This window comes from Montipora foliosa, chromosome 1, assembly GCF_036669935.1.
Source record: "Montipora foliosa isolate CH-2021 chromosome 1, ASM3666993v2, whole genome shotgun sequence".
NCBI classification, from domain to species: domain Eukaryota; kingdom Metazoa; phylum Cnidaria; class Anthozoa; order Scleractinia; family Acroporidae; genus Montipora; species Montipora foliosa.
Window position 1 is genome coordinate 43446851 of NC_090869.1, and position 12500 is coordinate 43459350.

At 37.4% G+C, this 12500-nt stretch overlaps 1 protein-coding gene across 5 annotated transcripts in view; it reads right to left on the reverse strand.

Annotated features, from left to right (window-relative positions):
- Positions 1–2035: 2035 nt before the first annotated feature.
- LOC137999161 (enhancer of filamentation 1-like) overlaps positions 2036–12500 on the reverse strand; it is a 20052-nt gene continuing 9587 nt past the window's right edge. For all 5 annotated transcript variants that reach the window (XM_068845034.1, XM_068845018.1, XM_068845012.1 and 2 more), the window contains 2 exons: positions 10049–11056; positions 2036–5683 (listed from right to left, as the gene is read on the reverse strand). In XM_068845034.1, coding sequence (XP_068701135.1) covers positions 3875–5683; positions 10049–11056 — 2817 coding nt within the window. In that variant the 3' untranslated portion in view covers positions 2036–3874. The remainder of the gene's footprint in view (positions 5684–10048; positions 11057–12500) is intronic.

Below are 12500 nucleotides of genomic sequence, written 5' to 3' on the forward strand. Positions count from 1 at the left end.
TTGGGACCAGATCAAGGTCACAAAACATAGAGGACACTCAAAAGTTCTCCAGATAAGACAGCGAAAAAAGTACTTAGTTGACAGTCATTAGAGCAGTTATCAGATTTTTGTTACTAAAGGAAGGATGAGAAAAGTATCCAAACATGCTGATTAATCATGCTTTGGTTGACAGTGCCAGTGGAGTAATTTGCTTTAAGCCGTCAAAAGGGATGTCATATTGGACTGATTTTGAGCAACAAGATTACTTTGAATAACAGTTACCAATACTTTTTGATAAAGACAGCAGGATCTTGAGGATTCAAATCTCTTCATAGTTAAATTTGCCAACCACCAGTCATAAAAAGTCATTATTATAACAGCTAATAAATTTCTGGTGGGCACATCAATAACAATGGTTGACACCAAAAGAAATATCACTATCTGGCAGTTCACCTGATCTCTGATCTCCTGTATGATCTTTGCAATATAAGCCCCTGGCTATGGCAGTTGACTATGTAAAACTTCTTTGGAATAAATAATAAATGAACAAAAAAAAAACCCATTGCCTTTCTGTTATTTTTTAGGTTGGTTTGTCATTTGGAAGATGTTCCTAATTAGATTTTCATTCATTCGGGAATTATTCTATGGAGGCAGCAATGGAAGTAGCAATAAAACAAAAGAAAAGGTTGCACCAACTCCACTGAGGAGATCATCACGAATTAAAGATATGAAGTCAAGGAAATCTCTAAGTTAAGGATTCAGCCAGATCAACAAAACAGTTCCTTAGCCATCTGTCCTTCAAACAAGCAAGAAAGAGCTGCTTCATTCTCAACAAATTGCAGTGGATTTGTAATCCAACTTGTATTTATGGGGAAAATGTTGCTCCAATTCTCACTCTTTGCATGCTACCCTCTTACTTGAAGACTAGCATTTCATTCGCTTGGGATGTTTTGGAACACCAGAAGTTGTTTTGAATCACTCAAGGAAAAAAATGTATTATCAAGGTTGTAAATATGACACCTGTAGTAACCACTTAATAGTCATTTTTCTATTTATTTTATTTATATACTTTGTAAATTGTTTGAATCAAGAAGGAAATGTACTACCAGTATGTGTCTTGATAAAGTTGAACTGTACAGGTCAGTTCAACCAGAGAAGTACTGTTGTTGATGTCCAACGCTTCAACGAGTGCTCGTATGATGCATGAACTGACGAAATACTGTAAGGGCCACTCAACTGTAAAGATGACTTTTGCACATAATGTTGAAATGTCCCTTAACAACAGCAGTCCTCTAGGGACTGTTTATCCTACTTCACTGAAAATGTTTTATTCTAAAATGAGAATCTCAATAAGATAATAATATTACAACATTTTATACATGTATGATGCTATTATTAGCATTTATTTGTCCCACCACATGTGAGGGATGGGAAAGGGAAGAGTTTTTGGGCCTTACATCCCTATGCCAGGGTACCACATCCCAAGCAAACAACACAGACAACTCCAACTTCAGGAAATAACCAGGGAAAATGCATTTGAAAGTTGTAATTATTTAGAACTTGAGTATCAAAACAATGGCAATAAATGAACTGATGAATTTTTTTGAACATTTTGGTGCTGACATGCTTAAACAAAATCACAGTGCATCCACCACAAATGGATCTGGATATCAAGTTAGTACTTAACATGTTAGACTTGGAAGCAAACCCAATAAACTATCACCATGCAAACTAATAGATTTTGAAAAATTTACCAGTATTTTTTATTATTGTCCTAACCCATCTAGTTTACCAACTGCTACTCATAAATACTATGTATGTCAAATGTAAATCATTGAAAGTTCTTATCAGGGTCTGCAAGTTGGGCAGATTGCCACATTTTCAGTTGAACTCAGATCTCTTGTAGACCAAGTCACAGAGGGTTAGTTGTCCAATCAGAATTCTGTGAGACCTTGCCTTTGTCTTTGTCTACAAGAGATCTGGGTACAAGATTATGTTGCAAAAACAATGAAAAGGGAAAAGAAAATTAATATACTCAACCATGTCTGACCTCTCAAGGTAAAGATTTTTAATTGATATTTTTTGACAGTGAAATAATCAACAAACTTACAATGTTGAAAATAGTTATGTATCATTGCAAATTATATAAAATTATATTAAAACAAATAATAATAACAGTAACTTTGATCAACATTGTTCAATACTTGGTTTAAATTTCTCTTGCTCTTGGAACTGCTCTTTTCAGCAGCAACTTGGAATACTTAGAGACTAACAGTACTAATAATAAATTAGTAATTATTAGAATCCCACCATGGAAAGAGAAAAAAGAGTGCTTCCTTATCACGTAACATACACTACACTTAAGTCAAGGAAAGCGGCAACAAAAAGTCCTATACTGAGACTACTGGTCACTGAAAAACTTGTACTAAGAAGTACAAAGGGATGCCATGATATTGCCCCTGTTCACTTAACCACTCCTGAATCATTTCTGCAGCCAATCTGGCATTACAAGCTGAATCACAAAAACAGAATTATGTGAAAAATCTTATGGTAAGAACACATTTTCTTACCACGTCTGTCTCCCTTTCCATATTGTCGGCCTATATAAAATCACATGTACTTAAAAAAATCTGTGCAAAAATGCCTGAAATGCCTTTTGCAAATTTTGAAAAGATACACTAAAGTTATAAAATTAATGCAGAGTGGGAACAAAAAAACAATCTGGTTACAAGAGGATTAAAATACTAAGAAAAATAACCTTTTCCATCTTTTTGTGCACATTTTCGAAAGTATTAGTAACTTGGGGTAGGTCATGCATTAATTAATTTAAGTGTAGATTATTTAGCCAAAATTGTACAACATTTTGCAATAAAACCTAGAAAAGTAGGACACTTTTATTACAAACATCCTCAAAAATTTAATGACAGTATTATTATTATTAGAGAAAACATACCCCTCGCTCTCAAAACAGTACATCAGCTGCTCCCTTTTGTAAATATGTTGGCCATGAGATTTCCTGTGTTATTTCCTAAATTATCATTATTTTGATCCAACCAAATTTGTAGAACACTATGGTACCCACTATTACACTGAATCCTAAAAATTTATGCCCTTAAATTACAAACCAAGTTATGTAGGGTGCATTTTATGTAACAATCTCTGGATCAAGTTTTTAGAGTTATTATAAAATACCAGTACCAATGTCTCAATGTAAAAATAAGACATTAGGCACCTTAAGATCTACAACTTTTTTATCATTAGTCCAGTTCGTAGAACTTCTATAAACTACCAGAATTATTCAGGAACTGAAGTGGGAGGAATGGTGTTTGTTGCCATGTGCTCATGTTGTCCTCAGAGCTTGAGATTTAGTCATTTCCCATAATTGTAGTTTTGCGGAGAACTAAACGAAATGTACAATTTTCACACTGCACATGCAGAGCGATTGCTTTGCTCGTTAAAAGCTATTGTTAGATGGTGTTCTTGTTGACGTCGCTGTCATAGAATCTTAAGATTTACAATTCCGTGCACTGCTGACTTGACAAGACATGCAAAACACAAAGGATGTTTTTGTGTTGCCATAATAATTTTCCATTATTGGAAGTTAGGTCCTCAAATTCCTGCCTGAGATATTTCAGTCATACAATATTATTATTAAATTCATGCCCTTGTTTTATCATTTTGTCCATTCTTGATAAGGCCCTTGTCATGACACCACAACAGCAATAAGAAAATAATGTTACCAAAACTACAATAAAAAGTGTGTGTGACTTTGAGCAACCTAGAATTTACAAAACCACTTTTGCTTGGCCAAAACATGTTTTAATGGAAAAGTCATTAACCTGACCACCTAGAAAGGCTCCACAGTACCAACACATCTCGCTTCCTCTAAGTTTTCTTATGCCTTTGTGGTTTTCTTTACAATTTGGTACAGTTCAACAGCAACATTGTTAACTAAAACTGCTGCATCACTCATCTCTCGCAAGGCACTGGATGATGGATACTGCAATGCTGCAGACTTTGTTGCACTCACTAAACTCTTGATACAGTTCGACAGTTTGGAGGTCACAGCTGTAACTTGACATCTTAGATCACAATGTTTAATTCTCTTACTCAAAGTATCACCAATGTATACAAACTTGTGTGCACTCAACACAATAAACTTGCTATTGGAGACAAAGACCTTTGGACTTTCACTTTTGTCAATAACAGCAAAGAAACCTTTGATGGCCTCACTTAGCACAAACAACTGGGCATCAATTTCATATTTGTAGAACTCTAGAAGTTCACGATCATTTAAAGACACCATTACTCCATTTGAGGTACCATCAGCTTTAATAAAGTTTGAAAGAGGACGATGTTGAAGTTCTTTGTCAACCAAAGTGATGCGAGTGAGACCAGATGACTTCACGTCCTTTGACTGTCTGAAGCTCTGTGGTAAATCTGAATCAGAGACGTGCACAGAACTTTGCTTTGTTAATGATACTTTTTTCTGTTTCCCTTGTGACTGGATCAGTTTTTTCTCTTCTTCCCCCTTTTCCTCATGATCATGTAACTGTGTTGGATCTGAATTACATTTCCGACGAGATGTTGGAGTGTCTGATTCAGATCTTTTGTGCTCCCTCCTTATAGTCTCTCCTTTCTCATGGCTGTAGTCAGAGAACAAAGGAGTCTTGTAACTTTTTCTTGAAGTGTTTTTTCTGTCCAGCTTTGGTTTAGGAGGAGGCCCCATTGTTTCAACAGGAAACTTGTCCAGGCTTTTCTGCCTTAAATGGTTGCACTTTTCATTGCTATCTCTCCTCTCAGGAGGAGCTGGTGGTGATCTGGACTCTTCCCTTGAGGTGGGACTCTTTGGCTTGTCTTTCCGCGAAGGAAGGTTAGGTATTGTTGTGTCATCAAACTCACTACTCCGGCTTGAGCTATTCCTTTTGGGGGAGTCCATTCCACAAACACGACGCACAGTCGAGGGACTCCACTTGCTTCCATTTGATCTGGATTTAAAGTTTGCATCAACAGCATCTTTCACTGCTGCCTTGATCATTTTTCCTGATTCCTCATCTGAAGGCCCACACACCTGAGTGCCATTCTCACTTGTTTTACAAGTTTTGGACATGACTTCTTTAGACGATGATTCCGATTTTCTTAAGGCTGGGTACAATGTTCCTGCTGCAGAACGAACAACTGTGGCTAATTTGTGTGTGTTTTCAGGGACAGGCCGGATGTGTACCATAATGAGATCAAGATCATCATGGTTGCTTTTTTCCAAAGGCACCTTCCATTCCTTCTCATCAAGTCTTTGAAGAGCCAGTTTTACTGAATAGTATGTCTCAAGCAATGGTTCTATTGCCCTACTTAGCATTCCACTGAGCTCCTGGCTTGGTAGATTTCTTGCATTGACCAGTGAGCTTAAGCCAAATTCTGTTAACAGCCTCAAGGCTACTTTGGCCTTGCCAGCAATATCTCTTATGTCGGCTATTTGCGGTTTGAGAACTTCAGGATTCCTCCAAGATGTTGTCACAAAGCTCAAGAGTTTATTTACTGTCACATTCACTGCCTGTTCTAGCTTCATTAAGCGTTGAAGAGCTCCTGTTGGGTCCAACTTTAGTTCTTTAACAGCTGACATGTTAATACGCTGCAAAATGCTCACTTGGGTGCGTTTTGAGGTAGAGACCCCATCAAAATTTTGCCCATGATCAAGTGAAATAGGCTGAGGAATAAAAGAGACAATAGCATTAGAATAAAATCAAGTGAGGCTATGATCGTCACAGTTATGAACGGAACTTTTGCAATTGCGTAGAGAAGCCTGAAAAATTCAGGACTTCAACGGGGTGTGAACCTGTGACCTCGCGATACCGGTGCGACGCTCTAACCGAGCTATGAAGCCACTGACATTGGGAACTGATCATTTGTGGGTTCTAATGTTTCCGTGAGGAATGAATCAATGATGAAATGATATGAAATGGATCATAATATATGAACTGCGGATATGAAATCAAGTGAAGCTATGATCATCGCAGTTATGAATGCAATTTTTGCAACTGCATAGAGAAGCCTGAAAATTTCAGGACTTCAACGGGGTTTGAACCCGTAACTGCCACGATCATAGCTTCACTTGATTTGATATCCCCAGTTATTATAAGATCCATTTCATATATCATTTCATCATTGATTCATTTCTCATGGGAACATTAGAACCCACAAATGATCAGCTCCTAACGCCAGTGGCTTCATAACTCAAATGGTTAGAGCGTCGCACCAGTATCGTGAGGTCACGGGTTCAAACCCCGTTGAAGTCCAGAATTTTTCAGGCTTCTCTACGCAATAGCAAAAATTGCGTTCATAACTGCAACGATCATAGCTTCACTTGATGTCATATCCGCAGTTCATATATGATCCATTTCATGTATCATTTCATCAGCATTAGAATAACTTCACAAAATAATATAATTATCATGCCACTTATATTATTAAAGGCTGGGATTGCTACTGTCATAATGTTCAATTTTGGGGCAAAGGTAATGAAACCGAACCAACCAATGTGTCATACATCCAGGGGTTTCAATAGAAGGTGGCTACGGGTGGTGATAGACCGCTGGGTACTTTAGTCCATCCTGCTGACTACCGCTGCCTACTTTGCACAACCATATGAAACGTTTGCTGTGTAGCGGTTTTCTACTGTACTCTGTCATGAAAATAAAATCGCTTTACTTGCTTTACTAAACTCCAAATTATGGAGTTTTCTTCTCAAGAAAAAAAATTGTCTACATATTGAAACATATTCTCGCGCTCGATTCCACAGCCATCTACTTTACTTTCCCAGCCACATACTTCAAAACTTACTGAAAGCACTGTACATGTAAAATCTCAATCAGTTCTTTGCAGTTTTTAGTCATGTTCATGACTAGAAATTAGGCCATTATGTCTCAACATAACTTTAAACTAAAAGTTTACACGTGAACTAATGCAAAAACCGATTTACCATATTCACTATTCACATTTTTGCAGGCAATTCATTTTCATTGTTTTGCTTTGTGGTTTAGTGTTTGTCAAAAAAGCAAATCACCACCTTGTCAAAATGAATACATGTATTTTGATATCCTACATGTACTACCAACACACTGGAACATTTCAAGAAAAGATATACTTTTCCTTTGCACATTCGTAGATTGAAACATTCTCAGAAAAAGGAAAACCTGTACTTCAAAACTGCAGATGTGTAACATGCAATTTTTGCAGACATGTGACACACATTTTTCAGATGTTTATTCTGCACTGCACTGTGCAGTTAATAATACAATAACACAGTATGTTGCTCAGTATCCAACCGCTACCAGTATCCAACCAGTTAAGAAATTATTTCAATTTTTGCAATGTCCTTATTAGTTCACAGAAAATGAAGCTCACCGAAAGAAAACCAAACATTTAAGCTTTGAGATGCAAGTTTGGAGTGCGCTTTAATCTTTAAGGTCATTTGCAGAGGGTGCCGTTCTCTTCAGGTGAGTGAAATTTTCAAGACTAATATCTACGCTTTTCTCTGTGCAGTAAAACTATCGCTGTTGAAGAAATGGTCTGTACATCATGATGTTTTTGAAGGAACCTCTTCATATTGTCAACTTGAGTATTCTCAAGGAATTCAAGTTGTTAGAACTTCAAGTTGTTAGAACTTCAATTCTTCCTGAAATGTACTGTTCCTAGAATAACAGAGACCAGAATAATCAAATTTTTCACTGAGCTTGCCCAGTATACGACCAATTTTTTTGTTTACTGTGCAAAAATTATTATATACTGTAAGCTGCAGTCTGGATTAATTTCATATCATTACCTTTATTATAATTGATCTGTGTGTAGTGTAATAATATTGAAACTTTACCCAGCTGAATTATTTTCCCTGTGTTGTTTTTACACTGCACTTTGCATAACAACTGGAAGCAGAGGTTAGCGTGGAATTGTCAGTTTTCCATGATGCTCGGTTCATAAATCGATTTATATTTTGAAATTGCAATTTCTAATGCCAATGTTGTAATCACTTCCAGAAAAGTTGAGAAATACTTTCTGATTTAATTCACGTTACCGTGATTAATGCATCAAATGTCAGAGAAACATACAAAATTTCACACCTCTTGCAGCTAAGGAAAACAGTTATAGCACTTTTAAACTAGCCTGCATAGCAAGCGTTCCTGTTCAACAGAGGAGATCCGAAACAATTTTCCGGAAACTGGCCACGCGAAAGTTGGCGCAAAAGACTGAGGGAACGCTTGCAAGAAGACCCCCTATTTTTGAAAAACCCGTTCGCCCACGAATGGCGGCTTCTGATTGGTGCGGCACAGTTACAACGATTGCCGGGTGACAAATTTTCGACCAAAATGTTTTTTGTTAGTTCTAGTGTGACAAAGACAATGGTGGAAGATGTGAAAGGTTTTGAATTATCGTGTGTTGAAGTTGAGCGAATCAGTTCTCGGTTTTACATTGAAAAGGAAACAAGAACTGTCAATGCGCCATCTCTTTAACTGTATAGATGTAATGGCCATTTGCCAATTAATTTAAGCTTAATATTTCAGATGTTTGTCATGATGTGCGGAGTTTGAAATTAAAAAAAAACTAAGAACAGGCTTCTCGAGTATCATCGTGATTTCTCCATTTCAAAGCATCATATGTGATCAAGTAAGTGGTTGAGGTAAATTCTATGGGAATGACAGCCTGTGATTGAAATGACAATCTGGACTGCTCGAACAATATCCATCAAGAAAAATTCAGTATTATTTACACCTCAGCTGAAGCCATGTGGACAATTAAGCGTTTCCATAATTCACTAAAAGCAAAAGATTTGTTATTTAACAAAACTTTGGCAGCGCTTATTCTTGACAAAAAGTTTGGACTGGACTGAGGTAAGCTTTTCGTTACCCTTGCAAAAGATACTTTATCTTTACGCAGGATGAATAATTTAATAAAATGCCTGCGAACTATCAGAATCCATATGTTTCAGGATCAAGGAAATAAACTGTATTCGTCAAATTCTCTGTTTACCTTGCCTAATGTAAGCTTGAGTCCTATGTCATGGATTGAGACAAGATGAAGACAATTACGTAGTTCTCCTGTTAAATCTTCTCTTATTGTGAGAAGAAAGTGGCCCCTTTGCACAGTCATGCAATTTTTTAAAGCACTTTTACTTGCCAATTCATCTACGATTTCGTGACGATTTGACCAAAAACGTACTGTGGAATATCAAACTAGCGAGGAAGTTTTCCTGTAATTTTCAGGAAATTTAGTACGATTCATTTTGTCAACCACTCTTCACCGAGAAATATCCAGCAAGTCGCACTGAAATCGTCGCTAGTTTTAAACTAAAACCTCTTATTAATAAATGGTTTCATGGTCAGCTTTTGTGGAGTTTTGCATTTAACGGTCTTACTACCTATCGAACTCTGTATGAGTTATGTTCCTAAATTTCGTAGTTTACGAGCGCACAGGTTGCTTACACGTTCTGAAAATTGGTTTTTTTTTTGACAGCTTCTTTCCAACTGCTCTGCAAATATCAGCTAGAATTTGTCAGTAAGTTTCTTTTGTTTTCGATGGTTTAAACAAATTCTCAGAAGAAACATAACCAGTCGTACCCGGCTGAGAAGCTGCCATTACAAATTTATTTTTAAAATCACACTAGCAAATTCTGCATTGATCGCTTGGGTGTTTCGATACCTCGGTGCCTCGGTTTGTTTTGACGGAAGTCAACTTGTGTTAACATGGTTATCTGTTATTGGCTAATTTGTTAATAAGAAGTCAATCAGCGTATGTCAAGTCAACCATTAAAAGGTGGGCGTTTTTCAAAAATAGAGGGTATTCTCGCAAGCATTCCCTTAGTCTCTTGCCCCAACTTTTGCGTGGCCAGTTTCCGGAAAATCATTTTGGAGCTCTTCTGTGCAACAGGAACACTTGCTACGCAGGCTACTTTTAAACTGAAGTGGTCGCCGGATACTGGGCAACATACTGTAATTAATCATCTTAAAGTGAAGAATGAGTGGGTAAACTTCTACCAAGTTTGTCAACCCATATGGAGTTCATACATGGAGATACCTACCCTAACAGGCACATCATACACATTGACGTCTCTCTGCTTTCCATCACCATAGATGTCTTGATAGTCTACATAGTCATCATCATCCGAATTCCCTTGTGCACTGTCTGTACTACTTGATGACTGACGTTTGCTATCATGACATGCAGCGGCAAACCCGTTCATGTGTTTTCTTGTTTTATTAAACTCAGTACTGGTTCTCTTTTCTTGTGGTATGTCTGATGCCACAGTTGAGTTCAAATTTTGGGTTGTTTCAAGGTTCTCTCTTTTTATTTCCTCATCACCTGATGCAGGAGGGATATCATATATTTCTGAATAGATATCAGGTTGATTAGTAGCCCATGAAGGCTGATTGTCACTTTCTATTTTGACCCCTAAAGGGCCGTGAGAAGAAGCAGGAGGCATACAAGAAGCACCCATCTCTAAAGTTTGATTACCAACACTACAATCCACATCACTTTGATCCTTTGAAGGAATGTCATAAATGTCATCAAAAGAGTTGGGCTCAACAAGTGCAGCAGGGATATCATACACTTCAGCAGCTTGGTTACAGTTACCTGCAACATTGTCAACTCCAACTTGCTGTGCATTGATTTCACCTTTCAGTAAAGAATTATCAGGAAGAAGATCATAAACTTCCCCAAGATATTCAGTGCCATCTGGTTTGCTTGCATTGGGTACATCATAATCAGGACTCATTACTCCTTTTGGCACAGCATAATCTCCACCAACTTTCTGTGGTTTGGGAACATCATAGTCAATATCCTCAAAGGTAAACACATCAGTGGATTGTGATAGTGCTTCAGGAGAGCTCTGTCCATCAGATCTTCTTTTTATCTGCTGCAAACGATTACCAGGGGCAATTCCTTGCCTGCCGTGCAATGAACACAGCCACCAACCAATAAGCCCATCCACATCTTGCTCAAGGACAGTGATCACATCACCCTTTCTGAAGCTTAATTCATCAGGAGCATCAGCAAAGTTATCAAACAGAGCTTTAGCAAGAACAGCCTGAAACAAATTAAATTTTACAACTTTTAATACTGATTAAGAGGGGTGGCTCTTCACTGCCTTGAACTGTTGCTATGGACCCCTTCAAATAATAAGTAAGTCCATTTAGCTCTACAGTTAACTTTTTTTGCCAAGTGTTTCTCATGCGTCTGTCCTGTTATTGATCATGAAATTCATCATACACTGTAACATTGTCAAAGTAGCTGTGGATCCACAAGGCAAAGTCGAGTGGATTCGCAAGACTAAAATGCGAGAAACTTCAATTTTATTCAATCTGACGTGAGCAATATCGCGTCAATATCGCATAAATTATTAATTTATGTGTCTGTCCGCTTATTGACAGTAAAAATTACCCAATGAGTGCGCGATGATTTTGCAGTCATTGTAAAATTAACATAATTTTCTTTGTCTGGTTTGACTCACAACCACATTTGGTAAACCATGTGACCAAAACAGAAAATGCCTCAAAACTCACAAATTTTTAATGCAAAAGTATGCGAAAAGTCTAACACAAAATCTTTAGCATGGATTAAGGACGTTCGCTCCAATTGTTTCTGCGCATCCTTACTGCGCACGCAAATGCACACGCCACGTCATACACGAGCGCGTGCGCTAAGTAATAAAATGAGAAATGATAGGGCAAAAGGCCATTGCTATAGCTTTGCCTGGATTTAACGGTCTTGGACGTTCGGTGACCCCTATTTTTCTTTCCAGAAACGGATTTTATTTACATTTCTCTCCACATTGTCCAAAAGTGAACAAAAAATCAATGTGGGAATTTAAAAAAATTTCAAGATTTCTGCTCACGGGACATCAAATCCTGCCATCTTGCGGCTGCAAGGCGCATGAAACTGTGGTCGCTAAATGTGAACTTGATCTTTAAGGAACCTCACCAGTTGACTAAATTCACTTAATAAGTCCACTTAAATAATATTTGGCAGAGAAGATTTCACTTCAAAGATTTGATTGCAATATAATTTTATTTGGGTTTACAGACACTGGCCTTATTCGCTAACGAAGCCCGATTTTGTCACATTTTCGGTGTTTTCCGGGCATGTTCTCTCCAAAACGAAGTCGGTGACCCCCCATTTTTTTTACATTTCTGATATAACTAACTCATCATCTTACAATGATAAAAGTTTCAGAAAAAAAATCAATGTTAAAAAATTTTCGCACGAACGTCCTTAAAAAAAAATTAGGCATGCATTGCATACATGTAGTAGTGCAGTAACTTGACACAGTTTTTTTCCCATAACTGTCAACTAAGCTGGGTTTTATTTTCCGGGAGAACCATTTGCATAATATGTAGCTCTAATAGTAAACAATATTGTTTTCGTATCGTAAATCATTATAGTGCCATGGTAGATGGCAGGTGGTTTTTAGAGCATGTTTAGCATGTACTCTGAACGTCTGACAGCTTTTCGTGACATAAGTTCACTAAAGT